At 38.2% G+C, this 27,334-nt stretch overlaps 2 protein-coding genes across 3 annotated transcripts in view; one reads left to right on the top strand and one right to left on the bottom strand.

Moving 5' to 3' along the window:
• Window positions 1-15,323: 15,323 nt before the first annotated feature.
• On the bottom strand, window positions 15,324-26,010 carry or (AP-3 complex subunit sigma-2 or). Of its 2 annotated transcripts, none has more exons than XM_074108543.1 (7): window positions 25,889-26,010; window positions 24,108-24,199; window positions 22,273-22,384; window positions 21,499-21,579; window positions 19,822-19,920; window positions 17,630-17,737; window positions 15,324-16,031 (listed from the first exon to the last, which is right to left on the bottom strand). In XM_074108543.1, the coding sequence occupies exons 2-7, from the start codon at window positions 24,188-24,190 to the stop codon at window positions 16,017-16,019; spliced, it is 498 nt and encodes a 165-aa protein (XP_073964644.1). In that variant the 5' UTR covers window positions 24,191-24,199; window positions 25,889-26,010; the 3' UTR covers window positions 15,324-16,016. The 2 variants fall into 2 exon arrangements, with proteins under 2 accessions (XP_073964644.1, XP_073964643.1); XM_074108542.1 differs by lacking the exon at window positions 25,889-26,010 and adding an exon at window positions 24,964-25,156.
• The window catches only part of foi (solute carrier family 39 fear-of-intimacy), a 76,291-nt gene continuing 74,552 nt past the window's right edge, over window positions 25,596-27,334 (top strand). Inside the window, exon 1 of the mRNA XM_074108512.1 lies at window positions 25,596-25,785. The gene's annotated coding sequence lies outside the window, so the exon portion shown is untranslated. The remainder of the gene's footprint in view (window positions 25,786-27,334) is intronic.

Here is a 27,334-nt window from a genome sequence, read left to right as displayed (position 1 = left end):
AAAATTAGAAACACCATGTACAAAGCTATGGATAGAAAAAACAATAATCACCAAACGAACGCCGCCCATATGCTTCACCTTCAAATCTCGCGTCCCCCTCTAACACACGCTAATAACATACCTCTGTCTCGCTCACACCCAAAATGGATGGCCGAAGAAATTAATAACTCAAAATAAACCAGTTTCCGTTGAACCAAGGCTTTACCTTTTTTGGGTAAGATTTTGGGTCCTGTTTATTTGGTGATAGAAAGGGTCTAGGCGTAGAATACATATAATTTACTTTGAGCCCGTAAAATAATAATTATCTTTTGGGTTTAATTTTACTTTTTTGACAATTGAGTAGGGTGAATAGGTTTAGGAAAAAAAATAAGGACATAATAATCTTATCTTATCTTACTCTTACTTATCCTACTAATATTATAAATGTGAAAGTTTGTGAGTGAGTGAGTATGTTTGTTACTTCTTCACGCTGAAACGGCTGGGCGGATTTGGATGAAATTTGGCAAAAAGTTTGTTTATAACCTGGATTAAAACTTAGGATACTTTTTATCCCCGATATTCTCACGGGATAGGAATAAAATCTCGAAATAACAACCGCTGGGCTTAGAGTCATGAAATTTGGTATGTAGGTAGCTGGATGTCTGGAATAACATATAGGCTGCTTTTTATCCCGATGTTCTCACGGAATAGGGATAAAATTTCGAAATAACAACCGCTGGGCTTATAGTCATGAAATTTGACAGAATTGTTTTTAATGTAACGTCAATTAATACCACGATTTAATTTTCGGGAATTCCCACGGGAATTTTTAAAAATCCTGAAATTTGATTCAGTAGCTGGAATATAATGTCTACAGTTATTTTGCAAGACATAGAGAGTGAGAAAGAAAGAGGCGGGGGAGAGAGAACATTTATGTATTTTATTAAAAAAATAATTTCTGCAAAAGTAGGTTATCATTTTGTGGCATCAACTATCCTATTAGCCCTCTGATTTTAATACGGATCATATTTATTTATTACTAGGCAGCCGACAAGCATACATATTATATAGATAAATACATGCGTAAATACACGTTCAACATTATCATACAAATATCTGCCTCGACCGGGAATGGACCCGGGATCTCAAGCTTCATAGTCAGCAGGGCTACTACGAAACTCGCAGTTCGTGTCGTGCGGTCCCTCTGGCACTTATACTATTTAATACGAGAGCGAGAGGGACCGCACGACACGAACTTCGAGTTTCGAGTTTCGTCGTAGCCCTGCTGGTTCTCTAACCACATGTCAATCCAGTCGTCAACCGAAATCTATTTGACGTAGGAAATATACTGAGCGGTACAAAATTTAGCCCACTCTAAAAACAAAATTACTTATTACTGCATATATTTGAGGGCCAGATTTTCCGAGACGAGTGCTCGACACCTTCATCCCCAATAGACGACACCCTGCTGTCATCTCCATTGCTAATGACATAAGATTAAAGATGCAATCGCGTAATTTATAAAGGACTAATTAACACTATGAAATAACGGCCGAATGTACTTTATAAAGTACAAATTGTTCATTGAATAAAGAAGTCTAAGGATTTTGAAATAAAATTCAAAATAACAAAGCAGGTCAACCACGTCTAGGTCTTAAACGCTGTCAAGACTCAGGAGGTTAAATTTGGCCCCTTCCGGTGCTGGTTATGTAAGATGTTTATGTACAGGAAACAAGGTGTTATGTACGGTCCAATACTGAGTGTACTAAATGCACCTTTATGGCCACCCTACTGTCAGTTGTGGCCGCCATATTGGCTGCACGCCGCGGGATGACTCTATATGATCTGTGGCCGCCATCTATATTACCTGTAGACAATTAACCGGCTTGGCGCAAGGGATTTTTTAAGGTTCCCTCACCGGCCACATTTGTTTACCATTAACTATACGTTGGAAAAAGATGTAGGTAACGCAACGAAGCAATATGGTAGTTTATTGATATTATATGATACTTTTCGGAGGTCCATATCAATGAACTAAAAAACCACTACACTACTACTAATACTTTGCTCACCCGTGAACTTATGTGCCCATGCAGTTCCTCCACTTCCACACAGTAAGAACACATAAATCACACCAACCCATCTGTGGCGTTTCGAACTCAACCAGAGCTCATCTTTAGAGCAACACAACCGTTCACCATGCTACCGATCGGTAAAAACGTAACAATTACAGGACCAATTTGTTGTCCGTTCGTCCGTCTGTTTGTCAAGATCCTTTGTCTCAGATAATATCAGCTGTAGTGTAGGACGTCCACTATTGGCCATAGTCCGCTGCGTCCACCCACTGCTCTGTTCTACAATAAACCTTTTTTCTGATTCTGGGGCGTTGGTGGACGTCCTACGCCGCACTTGGCGATCCATGTAGATTGAAAAGTAATCAGTTCACTTTTAATTAATAGGGCTTTAGCTAGTTAACGAATAGTATCTAGGGTTCCATTTCCGAAGGGTGGCAAATTGAACCCTATTATTGCCGCTTCGCTCCATCCGTCGGTCTGTACGACCCCAAAGTAAGCAGAGATTGTGTTAAATATTCCAGCTAAGGAGTGGAATGTTCTGCCGACTTCTGTGTTCCCAGATCGCTACAATCTAGCCGTCTTCAAATCTAGGGTGAAAGGGCATTTATTAGGCAAGCGTGCTCCCTCTTAGTACATCTTACCTTACCATCAGACGTGATTGTGGTCAAACGTTCACCTATTATATATTTTTTTAAGAGCAAACATTAATTATTTTTCAGTACATAATTTGGCTTGTACCTGTATGTCGGCGGCCTATCGTAAAATCCGCCAGATCACGAAATTCCTAGTCATATCGTGAAATGGCGCCATTTCATGAATTAAGGGACATCTGCCATATCGTTCAAAACTCACCGTTTAACTATTTGCCTAGTGACGTTTAGGCAGATCATGAAATTCTTGGGCATATCATGAAACGCCGCCATTTCATGATTTGCCCAGTTTAGGCAGTTCATGGAATTCCTAGGCATATCGTGAAACGCCGCCGTATCGGTCCTGGCACTTCGCCGGCAGCTGCCGCGGCACGCTCGCTTCGCTCGCTCGGCTCGTGCGTTGTGGTCACAATTCACACTAACAACTCCTCGTCGTACCTAAATTTTTCTTTTTTTTTGGCTTGAAATTAAATTAAATTAAATTAAATTAAACTATTTATTTCGCAGGAACATACACAGGTGTTACAAATATTACACATGTCAGAAGAAATATTAGATAGGTACATGTCATGTTTGTTCTGCCCTAATTTGGCATGCAAAATCTTAACCTAATCGCAAATTAATAATCTAATTTAAAAGCAATATATAGATCCCTTTAAGGGATAAGTTCGCCTTTGTACATCTTATTATCCTGTGTCATGTTATTTTCATGTGTTTTTATGTACAATAAAGAGTTTTACAATACAATACTTCATTAAATGAATAATATACCGTAAACTGCTTCAAATTTGCCCTCTGGCCCCAACATTGCCTGAGTTGATTTAGAGTCGATAACTTAGCACTCTTATAGGTTTTAAACTTTTATCTACACGGGAATTATTATTACGGGGGGATAAAAGTTTTAAAACCTAAAGGGTGCTAAGTTATGGACTCTAAATCAACTCAGGCAATGTTGGGGCCAGAGGGCAAAGTTGAAGCAGTTTACGGTACTTTATCAAAATATTTTATTCAAATTATAAAATGGTCGAATAATCAAGAAGGATATCCCGATGTGCCCGGTATAGAGCTAGGAATATCGACGAATGCGTTGCTCTAATCGATCTGCCGTATTGTTTCTCAGGCACAATATGCCTGGCCAACTTTTAGGCATATCACGAAATGGCGCCATTTCACGATATGCCTAGGAATTTCGTGATCTGGCGGATTTTACGACCGACCGCCGACATATACACAAAATTACCCTAACTTGTACAGTCGGCCAACAACAACCTGGTCTTTTCAGATCGCAACTCTCACGCACCTGACAGATCAAAACATTTACCAGAAACTAAATTTATGACGCCGGTGCGTTTAAGTTTTTTTTTCCTTTAATAGCCCACTGTTGGGCTCAGCCTGGGTGGTCGCTAGCGCCAAGTGACAAAGGCACCAGTGAAATATGGGTATTTTTGAGGTGCCGCGTCTTTTCAATTTTCCATTTTATTGTGTGTTTACTGATTGCGATGTTTATCGGGCTTGATTGTGGAATGTTTTTATATCGGGCCAAATAACGGCACTGGACTTATGGATCAAAAAATAGACATTAAGTATTATCATCTCAGCTTATAGGTATAAGTACAAAAGAGAGAAAGAAAATACATTTATTCACAAGAACAAAAATCAAAAAATCAAAATCATTTATTCAGTATATAGGCCGCAATGGGCACTTTTACACGTCATTTTTTAAACTACCAGCGCTTTCGGAAAGACCATCATTGCCAAGAAGAATGCGCCGCAAGAAACTTGGCAGAAAGTCATTTTTTCAACATAAAATAATTACAAATAAAATACTTAAAAACTACAGTATACAAAGAAATAAAAGAAAATACAAAAAAAAAACAGGGACAAAAGACACAACAATATTACAAATGACGGAAGCGCCGAAGTTCGCATAATTTTTGCAATTCATACTGTACCGTTTGTCAGAACTATTGTTTGTCATAATTTTTCCCACTGAAACCGTAACTTATTCTGAAATCTGAAATGGTCATCCTATAGAAATCAGTAGGTAGGTTAGCTTTGTTTTATGACAATAAAAATTCAAATTAAAAAAAAAAACAACAACATTATTTAATTTGATACAGTGGCAGTACAAGTGCATTACAGTTTGCTACAGGTTGGTTACACATTTATTTTAGAAAGTTACTTACTTAAGTTGTTATACTTAGATATTACTTATTTAATACTATTCCACTGCTAGCGATTATGATTCGTGATTTACTTGTGGCACTACACTAGGCTAGGCCTGTATCGCAGGATGGCACTATAGATAGTTTGCCCGGTAACTGTTAGGCGCTAGAGAATAAACCAATGAGGGCTATCACGAATGAATTCGCCACTAGAGGCGCTAAAGGTAGCTTGAGCGTGAGGTCTCCGAAATGTCAAATCTCATAGTTTTTGGGTGAGCTACGCGGGTTTATTTATAATAAGAAATTTTTTGTGTATATTTTGCATAACCTGAAAATAATTGGTACGTTTTTAAGATGTTTTAAATACGATTTTAATCTAAACTTTGTTTTAACGCCCGTAATAACAGACTTTGAAAGTCACACTTAAAAACCTCACGCAACAGTGCGCCATCTAGTGAGACAAAAAACGATAGCCCTCATTAAAAAAGTGACGTTATCAATCAGGTAAAAAAAAAAAAAATCTGGACAATTATTGGATTCAGAGGAATTAGAGTGGCAAACGAAACATTTTTGACAAACATTGCATTCTGACTGTCAACAAAATTATGTGAGTCGATATGGACCCACTAATGAGAACATGGACTTTTCCGCAGTTGACCACTGCAAGACACAGTTCTCAGATTGCAGATTGGGTCCTTCACACATACCCTTGTGTTTCATTGCAGGTGCATGCAAGATTCATCAGTGTTTTCCTTTGTAAAACAATTTGATGCTTAGACATGTGTCGGTACCATCGGTGCGCGAGTGCGACTCGCACTATGGAATCTGCGTATTGCTAAAAACCTAGAATTAAAATTTAATTTTCACTTCTCATGCTCTTAAAATTTTACTTTAGTCTTTATTTTATTATGCAAAGTTCTTTATTAATCTCTAGGGATTGAAGTTTTTTTTTTTTAATTTAGGTTCTCTAGAAACCGATTTATTGAGTAACAAAAAAGTATTTATTTCGTGAAACACGATTAATGATTGCGAAAATTACCATATTTAATTATATTAAGGATGAATTCATTTTATTATGCACTAGCCGTTACCCGTGACTCCGTCCGCGTAGGATTCGGTTTTCACTATCCCGCGGGAACTTTAAAAAAAATCCGGGATAAAAACTATCTGTACACTGAATTTCATCTAAATCGGCTCAGCGGTTTAGACGTGATGGAGTAACAAACAAACAAACAGACTTACAAACGTTCGCATTTAAAATATTAGTAGGATAAGTAGTCCAATTAGTTTTAAAGTAGTTTTCAAGTTTGAATCTGCTGGCTAAATGTGCAAGCACTTTGTAAAGCGCCACTTTACAAAAACCGCGAAACAAACTTTTTGCTATTTGAATTTGAAACAGATGTCAATTACTCGCATTGAGCGTACGTTGTAAAAAAATAATATTGTAATTTTGTAGTGAGCGACTAAACAACCATAATGACACTTGAACTATATAGCCACCCGCTCGCTCTGCTCGGGTAGCTCAACATCTCATTATGGCTTGTTTTAGTCCCTTCTTGAACAACCTACTTTTTTGTCTAATTGTCTAGATTGTATATACAAAGTGTAGGGCATCCACAACTCTTATTTTTACATAAGTACTTTTAGGTATAAACCCGCACTGATAATTTCAACGCTACTGTTTGGCGCTAGAAAACTGCCTCATCGATAGATCGAGTGGGATGCCACATATAAAAGTATTCTAAGGATGAAGTTTGATTGTCCTAATACGGAAGCTTACTCAAAGGACAAAACCACAATTATTTATTGTATCATCATCATCATCATCATCAGCCCGAAGACGTCCACTGCTGGACAAAGGCCTCCCCCTTAGAACGCCACAATGAACGACAACTCGCCACTTGCATCCACCGGTTTCCCGCTACTCTCACGATGTCGTCAGTCCACCTGGTGGGAGGCCTGCCAACGCTTCGTCTTCCCGTATTTATTGTATACTAACTTAGATTTAGGATAACTAACGGTATTGTATAGACCTCTTTGCTGTCTTGAAATAAATGATAAACAAATAAATAACCACCGAAGCTTTTAGTAAGAAAACTTTCTTTTTGTTCAACAACATGTCAATATACGAGTAGGTCCATACTGCTATGAACTGGTCATTTTGTGGTCACTGCGTCCGGCAAATACTGTTGTATTTTATAAATTGCCTCGAGTATTGTGGTTGACATTTTGTTGGGCTTCATGATTTCGAGACGCTATTTTTGGGTTCTGAAGATAAATTTCGAATGGAAATGTAGATGGATTATTATCCGCTATATTACTTGCTATAGCCTTATTATATAAGGCTATAGCAAGCAGTTATGAATGTCAAAAAAAAACTACTTACCCCGGTTCGGAAAAACCTACGTCGAGTGAGAAGAATCCGGCAAGAAACTTAATAAGGTATATTTTTTTAAACAGATTATATTCGTATTTGAAGTAAGGGTTTGCCAAGGTGGATTGGAATTATTTCCAAACATCTCTGCCTATGATAATAATCATTAATTTTATAATACGCCTTATGTATTAATGTCTTCTTGATAATAAATTAAAATTTTGTATCTGTTAGCCCATTCTATAACCAAAATGTATGTACTCGTACCTAACTGTTTGTTTTTATTTATTTATTTATTTAAGGAGAACCAACAGCTAAAACACAATATATATAGAAGGAATAGCAAAACAGAGCCAATTACAGGATCCCACAGATAGCCATATTATACATGTTTAAGCTTAACTTAAACGAGGTGACGCGCACCATATCAGACGTCACACCATGCCAAACAAAACACCACAGAACTTCAAATGGAATTACTATACTCCTCAACACATAGTACTTATTTCCTTTAAACAAATATTACAACAAAGTTAAATGATACTTCCGCAGTTTGTATCAAAAATTTACATTAGGTTAGGGTTTTGTCCTTAATGGTGGTTTTTGTATACTTTACAACTAAGCACGGAACCCAATATTGTCCGGTCATATTTACAATAAAACTACATATTAAACAAACGACCTACTTTACTTGACCACTTCCTTTCGTATAATTTTAGTTCACAGAATGCCGGTCTCTCCTGGTTTTGAATTACAATCGTTAGTGCGTGGTCACTTGATGAGACTTGAATTGCAGGTTCCGACTTTGTATCGCAAAATAACTGCTAAATTTTAGTATTTATTTAACATTCAGTTGCCATCTGGAGACTGGTGAAAGGAGTATGACAAACTATGAAATAAAAAAACATTGGAACAAATTCAAATTCAAATTATTTTTTCAGTAAATAGGCCGCAATGGGCACTTTTACACGTCATTTTTTAAACTACCAGCGCTTTCGGAAAGACCATCATTGCCAAGAAGAATGCGCCGCAAGAAACATAGAACCTCCTCCTTTTTTGAAGTCTGTTAAAAATGGAGGGAATAACGCCACTTTCAATAATAATAAAACCATTTATTTCGGGTAACATGGCCTATACAATAAATATCTTAAAGACATACATATAACTAGCTGTTGCCAGCGACTTCCTCCGCGTAGAATTCGCGGGAATTGTGCAATTTTCCGGGATAAAAACTATCCTATGTACATCCCCGGGACTCGAACTGTCTGTATACAAAATATAAAACTAACTAGGTGGCAAAACGGCCTGACCCCGTTGAGACCGTCAATCAGTAAAAAAAAATATGGAGACAAAATGCAGGGTTGACAATACGCGGTCTTATGGCTGACATTGCATTGGGAGCCATTGTCTTATAATTTATTGAATCAGGCGTTACTTTGCGGAGGTCCATATCAATGAACTAAAATAATTTCCTAAAAAGGTCGCGGGTGAGCAAGGAAATTATTTTAGTCCATTGTCTTATTCTGCACCAATATTCTATGTGCATCATGTGGAAAATCCATACAAATATTACCTATGCCCATTCTAGGTATGTACTCGTATGTATCTAGGGTTATTAATCAGGGGGGCCTGGCCTGGATTATTGTGTGAAGATGTCAGTATTAAGTATAGAATTGTTAGTCGGTAGCCCAACATCCTGGGGCAAAGCCGCGGGCAAAAGCTGGTGTTTAATAAGACAATAAATATAAACAAATAATATATAATATATATATAAACAATATTTAATCAAGTTAGATTATCAAATAATATTGAATACGTGTTTTTTTTCTTTTGTTGATGAAACAAAAAAACTACAAAGATAATGCGCGTCAAAGGGAGTTCGCCCTGTCGTCACGTCTAAGCAACATGTGTACCACGGTGACACGTCACAAGGAACTTTAACGGGCAATATTTACGTAATTTTGTATGACAAATAATACGTGTAGTATTATAATAATCTAACTTTTCGTCTAAATACGTAATTGTAATTGTTATTTTTAGGTATCTAGTTTATACCTAGCAGTATAGATACTAGATTTTCATCATATTTCAATTGTATTTTCGTATATTTATTGTGCAAAAGTTTGATCCAAGTGTTTGTTAAAATTATACCGAATATTTTTTTACACTAAATTAAGCGTAGGGACTAATACCGCCATCTGTTGTCGAATAGCTTTCGTGTATGTTTTGTGAATTTGATAAAAGCGCCATCTATCATGCAATAGCAACATCACAACGGCTATTCTTTTACTGAAAACCTTAGTGAAGCTGTCTAGTATGTAGTTTGACTAAAGTTTAATAGATGGCGCTTTTTTTAATTTTGACGATACAATGACTCGTTTTGATGTTCAAAAAGGTTTTTTGACAGGCATATAGTATCGTAAGTTCACAGTCTTGCTTGCGATTGGCTCATTTAGTTATTACCAACCAAACACGGGACGCAAATACAAAAAAAAAAAAAAAAAAAATATTTATTTGCTTAATAATTCACAAGTTTACAGTATAGTTATGCCCAGCGGACCCCAAACTAGGCTGAGCCTGTATCTTGGGACCCTGGAGTGCAATATGTGAAACAATACAAAAGAAACAGAATAAAACCTAATTTAGTCCAGAAAACCTAAATTACATTAAAAATAATAAAAAAAAAAAAGACGACAAGTGCGCAAGCATTGTATGTGTGTTTGTGTGTGTGTGTGTGTGGTGTGTGTGTGTGTGTGTGTGTGTGTGTGTGTGTGTGTGTGTGTGTGTGTGTGTGTGTGTGCGCGTGTGTTTGTGTGTGTGTAGCTATATCTATTGTGTGTGCGTGTGTGTATCTGTATCTATTGTGTCTGCAGATGTGTGCCAGCAGGAGAAAGAATTATCTGACAAGAAGTAGGGCCTCCGTTTCTTTATAAGATAGTGAGAGCAGCCACCCTTTTACGATCACTTTAACTTTATCAGTCGTGCAGTATTGCATCCTATGTATTTTTTTGCAGATATTATTATATATTCGTCGGTGCATATAGTCTGGCGAGCGCTTAGCCAGAGCTGATCTGTAACTAGGTAAAGGGACTCGAAACACACGTTTGGCCAGAAGTTGTGAGTAGATAGGTAAATTTATAACCACCACATGCGCTCTAGCTACTGCTTTTAATATGTATAGCCGCCTTACGCTCAATAGTTTAGAGTCCCGATAAATGATGTTTGTTGGGAAAAAAATTGGTTTCCGAAGCATCACTTTTATTACTGCGCGCTGTGCCCTCTCCAACTGCATTAGGGTGCATTTTGGGGCGCTGCCCCAAACTGATATACCATACTGTAGAATTGATTCGCACAGCGCGCAGTATACAATTCGTAGCACATGTTCCGATGCGCAGTGGCGAAGTTGCTTCATTATAAAAATGCACTTCCTTACTCTACCAGATAGTGTTGAGATGTGCTGTTTGAAAGATAACTTATCATCAATTATTAGTCCCAGGTATTTAACTGCTTCAGTTCTGGCAATCGAACTACACGAGCATGTGTTAGAACCACTAGCACGGCTGCCACAGTCACTAGTGTGTATTGTTAGATAGCTACGCAGATGAGCAGGGGAAACTGTCGTCTTCGAAAATGTTAGGTAGTAAGATTTTTTCACATTAAGTGTAAGTAGGTTGTTCTCTAGCCATGAGCTAATGTCAGACAGCCCGCACTCTGCGCGCCTAAAAACATTGTTCCAGGTCTCACCATGAAAAAGTACCACCGTATCATCCGCGTAGCAAATCACCTCCGCCCCATCCAGTCCAAGCCTAAGGATATCATCAACATAAATGAGAAAGAGTGTCGGGCCGAGAATGCTGCCCTGTGGGATTCCAAATGAGATTGGTAACTCGTCACTGCTAAACTCGCCAACCTTAACAGCTTGTCTCCTTTCAGCCAGATAACTACGGAACCACTCATGAGCTATCCCTCTTATACCCAAGGCATTTAGTTTACTTAGAAGGATGTCAGTTGACACCGTATCGAACGCCTTACACAGGTCCAAAAATATCCCCACACATTTATCACCACCGTCAAGAAAGCCGGATATTTTGTTAGAAAGATAAATCGCTGCATCCTCCGTAGATTTCCCTCTCCTGAAACCAAACTGGTTATCTGAGAGGACTCTGTTTTTATCAAGAAAAACCGTTATACGAGAATTGACTATCTTTTCCAGTATTTTGGAAAAGACACTAAGAAGAGATATCGGGCGATAGTTGTTAGGATCATTCCTAGATCCGGTTTTGTAAATGGGAGACACATGAGCTAATTTCCATCGAGATGGGAAACAACCCGACGTCAGACTCAGATTATAAATGTGAGTTAACGGTTCAAGAATGATGTCCTTGATTACTTTAATGAATTGCGGTTTTATAGAATCCGGTCCCGGCGCACTATCCACTTTTAGGTTAGAAATAATTTTATCTACTTCGTTCACGTTAGTCGGGTAGAAGAAAAATGAGCCGGCGGGTGAATTACCTGATTTTACTTTTGAAGCTAAAGATGATTGTGTTACAGAAAGCTTAGAGAGGATATTAACAGCTAGCCTTTGGCCCACCGTAGCAAAGTGCTGGTTACAGATACTTAAAGAATCAATCGGGGAGTTGGCCAAGGTTGTCAGTTCGTTCGCGGAATTTATAGAATTTTGGAAGTGACAGATATTTTTTACAGATTTCCACAATTTTTTAGGATTGCCTTTAGCCTCAGTTAATTGTTTGTTTTGGTATTCGTTTTTTAAGTTGTAGAGAAGGTTGTCAAAAAAGTTTCTGTAACGCTTATAAATCGTCTGAAGGACATGATCATTCGGCGCAGCTCTTGCTCTGCTGTGCAGTCTATCCCTGTGCCTCATACACCTAATCAGACCAGGTGTGATCCAGGGCTTTAGGTTTAATTTGGAGCGGCTAACTTTTACCTGACTGGTATTATTTTTTATTGCAGTGGATATAATTTGGTCAAATTGCGTAACCGCTTCGTTTACATTTGTAGAGTTAGTTACCTTTGACCAATCGGCTGTTCCGAGATCCCGTGCAGCTTTGACATAGTCGGTTTTCATTGTCCAGCGCGGCCGCTTATTAGCTTTGCACCTAGAAGTAGGAATTCCCGCCATGGCAATTTCGTGGTCCGTAATGGGGCACAGGCAAACAGCACCGAATGACCGAGATTTAGACCTGATAAAAATATGGTCTAGACACGAATCATTTCTTGTTGGAACAGTCACACTAGGGAGAAACTCATGCATCGCCAGCATATGCAAGTAGTCAGTGGATTGAATATTTGAAGAGCCTATTATGTCGATGTTTATGTCTCCGATTACTACCACATTTTGGAACTCTTTGGTATCACCAAGTACTCGATCAAGAGAGCTGAGAAACTTGTCCACGTTGTGGAAGGAAGGCGATCTGTAAATTCCAAAGATTTTGAGCTCTTTAGATATAGAGACCGAAAGACAGTTTGCATCGTCCAGACAGGGCTCCTCCACAGCGACATTGAGATAATCTTTAGTATACACGACAATACCTCCGCTTTTGTTTATATATTTGGATGTGCAAAAAACATTATATCCTGGAAGACGATTTATCACTGAGTGCTCGTTTATCCAGCATTCAGTGAGTATGATAGCATCAAATGCTGTTTCCATGCGTTTAAGGGCTACTTCGAATGCGTTAAAGTTTCGTTGCAGGCTTCTGATGTTGAGAGTCATGAACTTTAAAGATTCAGTGGCTCCAAAAAAAGACTTACTTTGCTCTAAGGAATCAAGCCTTTGACAGTCTATGGCAACGGTTTGGTCTATATCAGCTCCAATATCACATAACACCATTATTGTTTAAAGTATTATGGAAATAAAAAACTTCCCCGCTAAGCCATGAAGTCAATGCGGTAAACGATTTTAACAATAAATTAAGTGTGTTACCTGCATTAACACGAGTATGTTCAGTTGGTGTGTGTGAGAAAAATGATAACAAGTGTGAGTTTGCAAGAGGGCAGTTAAGAAGTATGTGTGTACTATTTGCGCTAATATATTCTAAATCCACAAAATAAACAGTTAATGTCTGATGTAACAAAACAGTAATTGCCAGAAAAAATAAGAAACATGTGCGGCAGCCGTTATCAATCTTAATCGTCGACAAGAAAGTTTTCACAGACCGAAGAGTCAGCCGCAGGTCGTCCGCTCGCCAGGATGCCGGGTGCGGCAGGTTCAGAGGAGACGGGGGACGGGGGACGGTCGTTTTGGTCCAGTCCCCTGGTTCTGTCGAGATCCGCTGTTCCACGTATTGCGATGACGGGACCGCCTTCTCTCTTGCGTATAAAGATGTTTCCGTTCGTAGCCCAGCAGTATTTATAGCCTTGTGTCGATTTAAGTAGCCTGGCTTGACGAAATAACTGCCTTTTCTCTTTTGTTAGTCTCTCGTTAAAGAAGATCTTATTGCACAGCCCAGCCACTTCAATGTCGACAGTTGTAATGTTGCGTCTGGCTTTGGCCGCCTTTATGAATTCTTGGCGCTTCATGTGCCGCACGAAACGAAGGACGACCGGCCGTGGAAGTGAAGACTCTGAGCTGCGGGTGCTAGTGTCGCGGCGGGGGCCAACACGCGAAACGTCGTCTATTTCTGCTTCATCAAGTTCCATCCCGATCTTCGTTGCAGTTATTTTAATGATATGGAAAAGATTTTCATTCCTATGTTCGTTGATACCTTGTATTTCGATTTCATTACGCACCATGCTTTGCGCCTGTGCACTAAGTCTCTCTTCCAGCTGGCTGACCTTTTGATGAAGAAAAGCGTTTTCAAGCTCCTTTTCTTCAAAACCACGAATTTTGTCCTCCAAGCAGGCCAGTTTGGAATCGTTCTCGTTCAGACGCGCCGCACAGCTCGCCACACAGGAAGATAGATTTTTTAGATGACTCTTTATCTCAACCATGTCGTCGCGCAGCAACTTAATTTCTTTGGTAAGCGCGGCTAGCGCGTCATTATGGGGTGCTGGCGACTGCGATATCGAACGTTTCTCTGATTCGCGATTTTGAGCGCGCAGGGTGACGTTTGTTTTCGACGATTGCATGTCCGCGGCACCGACCGGGGATGTTGAAACTTGCTGTCGCACCGGCGTGTGCGTGTTATCTGTTTTTGGAACTTTACTCCGGCAGGTCGGACAAGTCCAACGAAGTAATTCGGTTTTGGATGTACTTCGATAATCTAATTTGACGCATTCTGGGTGGTAACTGCCTTTGCATGTGGAACACGTCACATATTGTGAGTTTTTTATAATGTCTTGACGACATGCTGCACAATTTTTGGTCATTTCAATTAACTAATTGTAGCAATAAGCAGGAAAGAATAAACAAAAATAAAAATAAAAACTGTGGGTATATTTACTCGTAGATCCAAGAACCAGTCGTGCGAGACACCGACCGTCCCTAGTTACGTCGTAAGCGAGGGGTCTTAGTGGCTGGTCGTTGCGCCGGATGCGTCCAGTGAAACTAAACACTGAGCTTGAGCAATAACGCCGTAAGGCAGGGGTCTTGGAACACTGGTTATTCACTGCGCACTGCGTGGACGCGTCTTATCTGTATGGAGTTTAACTCCGCACCTCTAATGTCTTCGTTGTCTACCGGACTACACGAACACGACACTAGCGTCAACTGGCTTGTTTTGTTTGTCACAGAAACCGTCATTAAAAAAAGAAAAAAGAAAAAAAAAAACAATTTATCGATTTTCCTTGTATTTTGCAACGGCTATATTTTTTAAAGTAAATTTCTTATATTATTTTCTTATTTAAAATTTTAGTTTACATTAGAACAATTTTAGTCGTCAACAATAACCCCATCGTCCCATGTATGGACACAATATCTCGGATGCCCCTTTCTCAAATCCCTCCCCCTTGAGACCTGTTATTAATAAATGAATCTTTCTTGTTCAAAGAGTAATTTTTTTATTTACATAACGTTTTGACGACGCACGGTCCGAAATGGACTCAAGAATGTATTTACTTTTTTTTACATCTTAAGACGGAATTAAAATACGGATTTACATATAGTAAAACAACCACATCATGTGTAACATAAAATATATTTCTTAGCAGCTAAGTACAATTATTTATACGTATTATTCAAGGTTTTAAAACAACGCCTTTGCCATAGACCACTTTAATAATCTTGTAATTATTTTGCTATATTCTTTTATATTTTCTATAGTGCTCCTCATATAATATTATGCGAAAAATAAAGAAATATTTAGAGATAACCGAAGTACAGCCAAAAATTACTGATGGAATGTTTTAATTAAAAAAAACTAATATATTCAATTTAGAAAATTGTGTGCAAACCGCATTAAATCATCGAAAAGGTATTCGAATGTTTCAATGCACCATTTAGTGGAACACATCATTCGGTGAAGCGACACGTCTATCAAAAAAACATTCGTCGAAAAAACAAGCAAATTTTTCAATTCTTCACAATTTTCTTCTTCCTCCGCCTCCTCTCCCCGTAGTGCTCCACCGTACTCCCGCTCAAATCCTGGTACCCCTCGGCCTTATGGCTTTCATAATTCGGAAAGTTAATGCCTTCGGTCTGCTGATAATTTTCGGTGAAACTTTCGGCGAACTTGGTGCTCAGGGTTTCTGAGCCGAAGAACTTGTTGGAGAGCTCCGGTTTCTGGAGATTCTGGTATTTATCCGGGTATATTGTGTTTAATATGTTGGTGGCGAGGGCTACTGGCGTGGCTGGGTACGCCTGAGGTAGCGGTCAGAATTTCAAATCCTAGAAAAATACGAGTACAAGATTGACATATCATCGAATGACAAGCAAAATTCACTAATTACTAAATACCTACTTACAACAAAGCTCGTATCTCAGTATGGAATTACTAACTAGATACGACTTTTGAAGAGCAGTGGCAGAAATTTTAGTGAGTTTTGCTTGTCAGACGGCGAAATAACCGGATGGCCAAGTGGCTAGAGAGCCTGACTACGAAGCTTGAGGTCCCGGGTTCGATTCCCGGCCGGGCCAGATATTTGTGTGAATAATACGAATGTTTATTCTCGGGCCTATTATTATTAAGTATTTGCAGGTGGTAGGACCTTGTGCAAGGTCCGCCCGGATTGCTACCACCATCTTGCTCGCTAATCCTGCCGTGAGGCAGCAGTGCTTGCACTGTTGTGTTTCGGCGTGGAGAGTAAGACAGCCGGTGAAATTACTGGCACCTGAGGTATTCCATCTTAGGCCTCTAGGTTGGCAACGCATCTGCAATACCCCTGGCGTTGCAGATGTTTATGGGCGGTGGTGATCTCTTACCATCAGGAGACCCACTTGCTCGTTTGCCGTCCAGTCGAACAAAAAAAAAAAAAAAAAAAAAAGTATGTTTATCCGTTGCCTAGTATCCATAGTAAAAGCTTTGCTTAGTTTGGGTCTAGGTCAATTGGTGTCAAGTGTCCAATGATATTTACTTTATTTTTTGGAACATTATTGACACCATTCACCACATTATAAAACTATCAACTAGTAGGTACTTAACGAAAATACAACACGCCATCCTTTTTCAAAGTCGTTAATGTATTATTTTTGCACTTTTTTACGGAGCACTTCTGCATGTTGATCCGATAACGAAGCACACGTTAATGACAGCGCAACTGTGCTTAGAAGATGCTTAAGCAGTTGAAGCGAGACACATTTTAAGCGTTAGCAGGGTATTTGGGCCGTGGTGGCCCGAGTGGTTTGACATATAGCCTCTAAAGCAGAGGGTCGTGGGTTCAAACCCCGGATCGCACCTCTGCGTTTTTCGAAATTCATGTGCGGCAATACATTTGAAATTTACGGTGAAGGAAAACATCGTGAGGAGACCTGCACAAACCTGCGAAGCAATTCAATGGTGTGTGTGAAGTTCCCAATCCGCACTGGGCCCGCGTGGGAACTACTGCCCAAGCCCTCTCATTCTGAGAGGCTTGTGCCCTGCAGTGGGACGTATATAGGCTGGGATGATGATGATGATGAGGGTATTTAGGGTACCTATTCTATATCGATGCCTGTCCAATATTTTCCAATAACAGCTTTTGAGATAATGATAACCTAACCAACAAATCAGTTGGAAAACCCACGACATTGTCACTTCAAAAGTTCAATATCGCATTATTGCTAGAAAACCTGCTCTCAAATAAAAAAAAACGCATTTAAATCGGTTCACCCCTTTAAGAGCTAGGGTGCCACAGACAGACACACAGACACGTAGCGGTCAAACTTATAACACCCTGCGTCGGGGGTTAAAAATATAGGTCAAACGGACTAAATGAGTTTTTTTTTCAAGAATCTAACCAATTGATAATGACTGGTATGGAGTGTCGTTCGAGTCGATGCAATGTTACCTTGATGGCCTGGGGCAGGTCGGGTAAGCGCATGTCGCGCAGCTGTTGCGGGAGATTCATGCTCTTAACGGCGGAGACCGCCCGCGCCGGCGCCGCCGATATACCCGCCTGTGACAAGCAACCATAATTGTGCATTAAGGGGCTTAAGAAGGGAATTACTAACGAGAGTCTATTAGAAGCCCGAAGCCGGAGGCGGATGGCTTTTAATGACCCGACTTTGTAATCCCCTTACGGCCCGTGATACACACAATGATTTTCATCACATTGCGAGGAAAAAAATTCAAAAAATTAAATTATTATGTGTCTAAACACTTCACAGCTCAGCAAAAGCAACACGCTAAGAAAACAACTGAATAAAATATGGCTACCCGCCAATAAAGCGGGCTACTACAAAATTCGAAATCGAAGTTCGTACATCGTACCGTCCCTCTCACTCTCGTATTAAATAATATTAGCGTCTGGAAAACGACATGAACTTCGATTTTCGAATTTCATGGTAGCCCCCCCTGATTGTCACTTTTTTCGAGTCGTACTAAGAACCGTGTTTAGTTTAGAATTCGAATGGTCTCACGGCCAGATTATTCCAACATGCTAAAAAAAATATTTACTAAAATTATTGCCAAACAATTTGATATAAATTTAAAATATAAAAATAACGAAGTTTCATGAAGGGTGGCAAATTTTTACGGAGTAAAATTAGGTTATATCTAAGTTATAAAGATGTAAATAAAACGTTGGCTGACTTGAACACCTCTTTACTCTGAAATGACGTACCTACCAACTGTGCAGGACGCCACACCCTTACCCTAGTACATAAGTCATACATGTTATTTAAGTCATAGCTTTCTACATAGTCATAACTCTGTTAGTTAAGACCGTATACGACACCGCACCATTGCCCTAGTACTACATAGCAAAATTACTTACTCTGTTAATTCCGACTATATACGACACCGCACCTTTTTCTAGTACATAATAAACAAACTCTGTTAATTAAGTATACCTACGGCCAAATGAGCCGCAATGCAATCAAAACACTGTAAACTTTCCACTGACCCAAGCCCGATCGAACAAGTCTGTATTACGCATTTTCCAAATCTTGCCAGGGAAAATCACTGCGATGGAATTTTCCACTGCCCTCAACCAATAAACGAACCAGGAATTGTGTCCACCCCCGCCGCCGTGCAGGCACTAGTAGCGCCTACACGGCAATCTTTAAAACTATGGCTACACCGCCAAATATACAGTCGTTCAACATTCGTTCAGTAATCGTAAATCATTAATATTTCGGCGCGCGCGAGGACAAGTCCTGCCTTCAAATAGCTTTTTGAGTTATCTTTTAAAAATAGTTTATTTCCTTTTCAAATATTCCATTCCCTTTAATAGTAATACAGTCCACCCGATAGTTTTTGTAGTAACCAGTGCATTCGCAAAGTGCGGGATATCGAAGGGTCCCCGTACACTAACTTTTTAAAACTAAAGTCATAACTCCCTTGGGGAGGAAAACTATACGTAGCTCCATAGTTCCCGCGGGAACAATTGAGACCATTGTCTTTTAGTATACAGGCATGGAAAAACGTCATTGACGTATGTACGTACTTTAAAGTGTAATATTTTTTTTTTTAAACTAATTATTTTTAAAAGTCGCTAAACTAATGATGTTCAGTTTGACGAGTATGATCTATGTTTTAATTATTTGCTCGTATTACAGGCCACACCCGGTATAGATACTAGCTAACTAGGATATAAAACTGCTTACTGTGTTGGTGTGCAATAAAGAGTTATTGTATTGTATTGTATAGATCAGTGGTTCTTAACCGAAGGTCCGCGGACCACTGGCGGCCCCTGGAAGAACTCGAAGTGGTCCGCGAAGCCATCAACAACGAATTGTCAAAACGACGCGGCAGTCAAGCACCTAGCGGTCGCAACCGCTCATTCATTATAATAATAATAATAATAATATTTTTATTATTATAACTGTGTCGTTTACATGTATAGTTTGAGGCCTCCTAGTAGGTAAGTAGGTTACCTGTAGCAGGAGACCCCGCTCTTCCAAAAATACATTCATTCACAATTTTACTCTTACCTTCAAACAGTTCGTGGTCCATGGTCAGACAGAAATTTTGTCAAATGGTCCCTCCTAACTAAAGGTAAGAACTAGTGGTACAGTTAGATAAAATAAAAAGTATTACCTCTGCCTTCTGCATTTTGTTCTGTTCCTGCAACCGGGATAGAATGTCCCCCATATTAGTCTGGAGAACCATACCGCCCATCACCAGCTCATCCAAGACCTGTAATTACAAGGAACATTTAACAACCTTTCCGCATTACAAGTAATATCATTACACCGCATATTATGTACCGTTAACTGCTTCAACTTTGCCTTCTGCCCCCAACATTGCCTGATTCGATTTAGAGTCCATAACTCAGCACTCTTATAGGTTTAAAACTTTTATCTACACGGGAATTATTATTACGGGGGATAAAACTTTAAAAACCTAGAAGGGTGCTAGTTATCGACTCTAAATTGAATCAGGCAATGTTGGGGCCAGAGGGCAAAGTTGAAGCAGTTCACGGTATGTAAACACTTTATCCTACTTCCTACTTATACTATAAATGCGGAAGTTTGTGAGTGAGTGAGTGAGTGAGTATGTTTGTTACTTCTTCACGCTGAAACGGCTGGACGGATTTGGGTGAAAATATGGTATGTAGATAGCTGGACATCTGGAATAAAACATATTCTACTTTTTATTCCTATGTTCCCACGGGATAGGGATAAAATCTCGAAACAACAACCCCTAGGCTTAGTCATGAAATTTGTCATGATTCAAATTCAAATCATTCATTCAGTAAATAGGCCGCAATGGGCACTTTTACACGTCATTTTTTAAACTACCAGCGCTTTCGGAAAGACCATCATTGACAAGAAGGAAGCTTGGTAGAGTCATTTTTTCAAAATAAAATAATTACAAATAAAATAATTAAAAATACAATTAAAGAAAAAAAATACAAAAAATAATAATAAAGGGATGATTGTTTTTAATGTAACGTCAATGAAAACCACGATTTAATTTTCGGGAATTCCCACGGGAATTTAATAAAATCCCGAAATTTCCATTCAGCTGCTGGATCTAATGATTTACGTGTGTGAAGCCGCGGGTAAACATAAGTTGTACATAAAATACAAAAATAATATAAAAAAGAACAAAACAAAAATATTGATTTTTGGAGTATTTTTGTATTATTTATTTCAACTCCAAATTTTGTTACTTTTACGGTCATCCCTTAAAACCGATATCGAAAATACAAACTGAAATAAGGATGCACAGAAAAACTAGAAAAATAAGACCAGCGCTTGGAATCGAACCCCGGTCCTCGGTATTCCGTGCCACGTGCTATACCACTACACCACCGCTGGACAGTGCATACATTATACAGCAGCACATACAGCATAGATGTCGCTAGTGTCGCTGCTTAAGTGACTAAATAGGAAACAAACAAGCTGAGATATGTGGTGCAAAGGAGAAATTCGTGTCTGTACCACTGACCAGCGGTGGTGTAGCGGTATAGCACGTCGCACGGACCAGCGCTGGTCTTATTTTTCTGGTTTTTCTGTGCATCTTTATTTCAGTTTGTATTTTCGATAAAACAAAAACAGCGCAAAGGCGAACCTATAGGCATATAGCAGAGATAATAAATAAATAATAATAAATATCACGGGACAATTATACCAATTGACCTAGTCCCAAAGTAAGCTTAGCAAAGCTTGTGTTATGGGTACTAAGCAACGGATAAATATAATTATATATTATATTAAATACATATTAAACACCCAAGACCCGATTATGATTATGATGATGACAAATTACCTGATGGGCTGCATCAGCGTGGAAGATCAAATCCAACTCGCAAACATTCTCGAAGCACTTGTCTAACGTTTCAACAAACACCTGTAACGTTAAAAAAATCGCTCATTATTTTAATTCATATTTATGCAGAACTAGTTGTTGTCTACCACTCCGTCCGCGTAAAAAGAAACGCATTACTTTTTTATTTGACTGGATGGCAAACGAGCAAGTAGGTCTCCTGATGGTAAGAGATCACCACCGCCCATAAACATCTGCAACACCATGGGTATTGCAGATGCGTTGCCAACCTAGAGGCTTAAGATGGGATACCTCAAGTGCCAGTAATTTCACCGGCTGTCTTACTCTCCACGCGGAAACACAACAGTGCAAGCACTGCTGCTTCACGGCAGGATTAGCGAGCAAGGTGGTGGTAGCAATCCGGGCGGACCTTGCCCAAGGTCCTACCACCTGCAAAACAGCTAAAGAAAAGCTAAAATAATTAAATTGATATGGTCATTTGGGTTTTGATAAAATATCTTGTCCTAAATAAATACTTTACCAAATGAACCTTAAAATAATGACCATAAAGTTCACTCAGGAAAATTATTTTGAGAGAAGTAGTGACGATATGCGATTTTTTTATGAATGCGCTGTAGAATTTTAGATTATTTTTTAGACGTCCCATACTCCAAGGTAACTTTAAAACTGTTGTAGCAAAACCTTCAAACATGTCATCAAAAATGTGCCTACGAAAATAAAAGCTTTTCGGGCTTTTATAAAAAATATGTAACAGACCTGTATAAGATCCAGAATGCCAAGCTCACTCTCGGAGCTGTCAACGCAAAACACAAAGTAGAGCGTGGCATAGTGCCTGTAGATCAGCTTATAATCTGACCCACCAATCAAGCTGCAACAAGACAATAAATAAATAAATATCATGGCACGATTCACAGTGACTCATTTAGTTATAGCCAATTAAAAAGTGGCACCAGCACGGACAGTATTTTCTATGATTTTTATTTCTGCATAATTTTTTTATTGATATTTCGGTGCGGCCAAGGTAGTCAAAAATATCGGCACATGCACTGTTATTAAGGTGTTAGAGTTCATATTTCAATATTTTTGATCACCTTGATCACTCCGATGGCGACTGTACTATGGGTATCAGGCAACAGATAAACATTCTTAAATATGCATACTTAAACACATATTAAACACCTAAGACTCAAGAACAAAGATTTTTACAAGCTTTTATTTAGTTTCACCTGTCCCGTTGTCTGTCTATCTGTCAGTCTGTAGTCAATTTAAATTTGATCAACTTCCAGTAGTTGATTTGACTAGAAATTTGGTATAAGTACTTATGTAAATTGAGTGACAATACAATAATTTGGTAGTGACATCCTGGTAGTCCGGCCAGGATCGTCTCCACAGGATGGAACTCTTCAATGGTTATGGCATTGACTTGAAATTTGGTATGCAAATGTAGTTTGGGTGACAATACAAGTACAGTCAGCAAAAAAAGCTTATTTTAAAAATGAAATTTTTACCAAAAGTTTTTTTCATACAAATATCTGCCCCAACCAGGTATGAAACTGGGACATCAAACTTCATAGCCAGGTCAAGTCAAGTATATAGTCTATTCTAATTAGTTATTTAATTAAAACCTTGTATAGGAACACCTTTTTTTTTAAATTTTTTTTCGAGGCTTAATTGCACCTGTGTGACTACGCCAGCCTCATTGAAAGACTCGATGGCCACATTCATCAAACACTTCTATGGCGATGTCCAGATTATCTGGCGGCAAAGGAGTACTTGATGAACCTGTAAATTCGTACTGCATCTTCCGATACCGGACAACTCGAAATGATATTCACTGCACCATTGAACAGGTCCATATCACTCAAATACCTCTCATGGCTATCCTTAGTCAATACACACCACCAAAAAATTTACTAAGTCCTCGATCTTATTACCATACATCGTTATAGCGGGAGCAAAAACGATTTGACAGTACTGAAAGATTATGACAAATAAGCAATAACAGAAGTGACACTTATGTCGAGTAACATTTTATGCCTACGACTTCAAAATTTGTCAACTTTATTTCTAATGTCAGACCTGCATACTTGACTTGATTACTAGTACATGCTTCAAAAGATTAACTACGCAGTCGCAATGCAAACTCTTCAGTCACTTTTCCTATTTGACATTGTCATTTATAAATTATTCATAATAATAACTGTGTTCACAACATAATTACCGGTGCTTTTAAAAATGCCGCAAAGGAAAAAAACGTGCGATGAATTTGTGGATAAAAGATTCTTAGATTAGATTTCAACTTCTTAGATGCTTAGAACTAGTAGGCAGAATATATCCGTTTTTACTAAATAGACATTCTGTTATATCTGATCTTTAACTGATTTGCTTCGCTCCCGCGATAACAATGTATGCTTATTACAATCAGGAACTCCTTAGATGTGTCTTTATAATGTGGCCCCTAAGTTCCAATATCTGCATGTTACTATTAACTAATAGTAACATGCAGACTAACTATTATGCATAATAACTACATAATAACTAACATAATAACTATTATGCATAATAACTATTATGGCTATCCTAAAGACTACCTTCCGCCCTCCAGAAAATTGCACACATTGTCATCTCTCTTTGACACTAGCTGAAAAGTTTCCTTTATAATCTGCTGCTGCATATCTTCATTCTGGAATATAAGAAAAAAAATATTACTTTATTTTTAAAAATATAAATACTTTGGGCTGAGTGATAAGACTGGCCACATTTCCTCGTTGTATGGCAATGTCAATATGTTGACCGAGGAAAGAGCCAGCCTTATGGTCACCTGTGGAATAGACAAGTTCCTTATTTAAAAAGTTTTTTTTTTCTTAAGCATGTAAGCATCAGTTCTAAGAGTTGCTAGTGTAATATTTGAATAATAATAAATGTTTACCAATTACTTTGACGACTATTTATTTATCTTAGCAGCCAAGCAGCTTGGTGTTAGAATCAGTAAAGCATGTTTTTCTAGAGATGTAACTCAGTTTAAAGTTTTGTTAAAAATTTTGCACTCACAAACCCCATAATAGATTTCCTCAAAATCTTTTTTTTTCACTACTTTTTCTTTTACGCTTGCTGTGTTGCCATAGTTTTTCCAGGTCTCATTTTTTTTTTTCTTTAGATTTTAAGGTAAAGCTAATCCAATATGTTAGTAAATACCTTGTTTGACGTGGTGGACGCTACAATAGAGGGATATAACAAACCTTAAGCCTACAGCTAAGGGGCGTTTTCGAACCAGTTTATTTTTATAATGAAAGGTCATTCAGAGAAATTTGACAAACATAGTTAATAAAAATGTCTCCCTATAACTTTATAATACACACATCATGTTCCTCGTAGTTTTGAACTCAGATTATTCTAGTATTTGATTCAGTAACTTCACAAAATTATAAATATCTCACTTTTACTTACAAAATATTGATAGAATTTAGACAGTCGTGGCTTCCCATGGTTATTAAACACCAAAATTGCTTTAATCATCGTTGAAATCAGCAACTTGTAACTAACTACACGATTAAAGTTATCTCATTTGTTTGGGCAGAGAAATTGTGTCGATAGGAAATGAAGTCGAATAATCGATGGATGGTTTGGTTGTTTGACTGACAGCTGACAGTGACATTTCGCTTTTCGTTCAGGAAATGATCACTTAAAATCTTATCACATCGTTCATCCAACATTACGTCTCATATTTCGTTTTCTAGATTTTTTTTTATCGTACAACGGCAAAACTTACTAGACACTGGCAAAATTGTCCTCCAGTGGACAGCGCCATATTTTTCTAACAAAAAAAAAAAATCTTATCAGAAAAATACGGTTCGTGCCGCTATTATGTACTATTTTGACAGTGTATAATATTTGACGAAACAAATCATTATATTTTGTAATTATCATATCATTGAGGCTTATTTTAACTTGAAATAAGCCTCGATGATTTTCAACCCTTATAAATTCAAGATTGTTAGGATTTCACTTCAGAAATTTTCAAAAAAGGTCACATTGGCAACACCAAATCGTACGTCGTAGAAATAGACGACGATTTTTTTTACAATCTGTGCGTGCGTCGCTTCGCGCTCCATCGCTCACGTCCGCGAGTGTCATAAAAGAAAATATTAAAAAACCAAACGTTTATTGTGTGAAATAGTTAATAATTGTTAACTTTAGTGGTTTTTGTTGAGTTAACCATTGAATGGAATTACATCTGCGCGCCGAAGACGCCGCAATACCCGTAAAAAGGTTAGTGTGTTTTTACAAATTGAGCACATTTAGTTATGTCTTAATTTGGAAGGCCGGTTGCACAGCGGTGTCGAATGGCGTAAAAACGTAAATTATTACTTACGCGGTTATCATGCGGCTGTACACACGTCTACCGGTCCGTATAAGTGCGTAAACTAGGTGAAATCTCTCGACGATAGGCTAAGATTTCCGCTCGGTTTCAGAAGGCAACTGGTTGTTGGACTGAACTTAGCAATAATGTTACAGGAACTTGTTTTTACCGTGTTTTAAATCAATTAGTTTAACTAGGAAGTAGTTTTTACGCGTCTGTTGACGTACCGACTGTTCGATAGTGTTTTTGAAAACAATGTAAACTGAGATCTGGCGTGGGAATTTGGGGAAAATCGGTGGTTTCTCTGAAAGTTTCTTACTTTTGATTTGTTTACTTTAGCCGAATTGTCTATGGTTTGGCACACTTTCTTTTTTGTGGTAAAAGTGTTGAATTACCATAGTGCATCTGTGTGATAATAATATTATGATTAAGAGTTGAGTTTCTTCTATAAACTTTATCATATCACTGTACTTGTATGATAATATGTAACTTTATACTCTTAACTGTATATTACCCATATAATTTCAGGCTCCAATAATATCTATATGTATGTGGTTATTTCTGAAAAAAACTAAACCAATATTATTTTTATTTATTTTTTTACTAATAGAAAGCCATATTCCCAGCCCTATACTATAAAGTGCAAAATTCAAACTTTATATCTTGCTGTCCTGCTGATGCTTATACTATTTAATATGAGAGTGAGAGGGATGACACGATTCGAATTTTTAAGTAGCCCCCTGATTGATATAAGCTTTATTTTACCCTGAGAATGTGCATTTTTCCTGCAAGACACAAAGTCACAGGCAAAAAAAAGATATATTCTGTTTGTATTTGTTTTCAGAAGATAATCTCCGTAACTACTGAACTACTAGGTACTTAAAATCTTTTCACTGCAAGAAAGCTACAGTACCTCTTATTAACACAGTAAACTTATATTTTGAGAAAATAAGTACAGTCACGCGTAAATGTGTATCCAAACTGTTTACAAGCTTACCACATAAATTGGAATGTATTTTTGAGTTTCCCAAACATGCTAACAAAGTTTTGGCAACAACTTATTTTGAATTAATTCATTCTTAAGTGTTTTAATTTTAGTAGATAAATTCTCTCTCACTGTCGACACTGAATTTATAATCAGGGACAAAACTATCTTATGTTCTTCCCATTGTCTCATACTATCTCCATATCAAGTCTCATCCCAATTGGATCTGCAGTTTAAGCATGAAGAGAAGACGGACCAGACAGACAAGAGTTACTTTCTCATTTGTAATATTAGTAAGGAAGAGCATGATCCAGATTAATGGCGGTCTAGGAATGATATTGGTTAATTAAAGGTAGGTTTTTGTAAAAATTAAAATTTAGTTACTAGTTTCTTTGCTGACTGTATTTTTTATTGACAATACTTGTATTATCGTCCAAACTACATATCCATACCAAATATCAAGTCAATCTAAT

This window comes from Choristoneura fumiferana, chromosome 27 (genome assembly GCF_025370935.1).
Source record: "Choristoneura fumiferana chromosome 27, NRCan_CFum_1, whole genome shotgun sequence".
Classification (NCBI taxonomy): domain Eukaryota; kingdom Metazoa; phylum Arthropoda; class Insecta; order Lepidoptera; family Tortricidae; genus Choristoneura; species Choristoneura fumiferana.
This window is presented reverse-complemented; position numbering and strand designations above follow the sequence as displayed.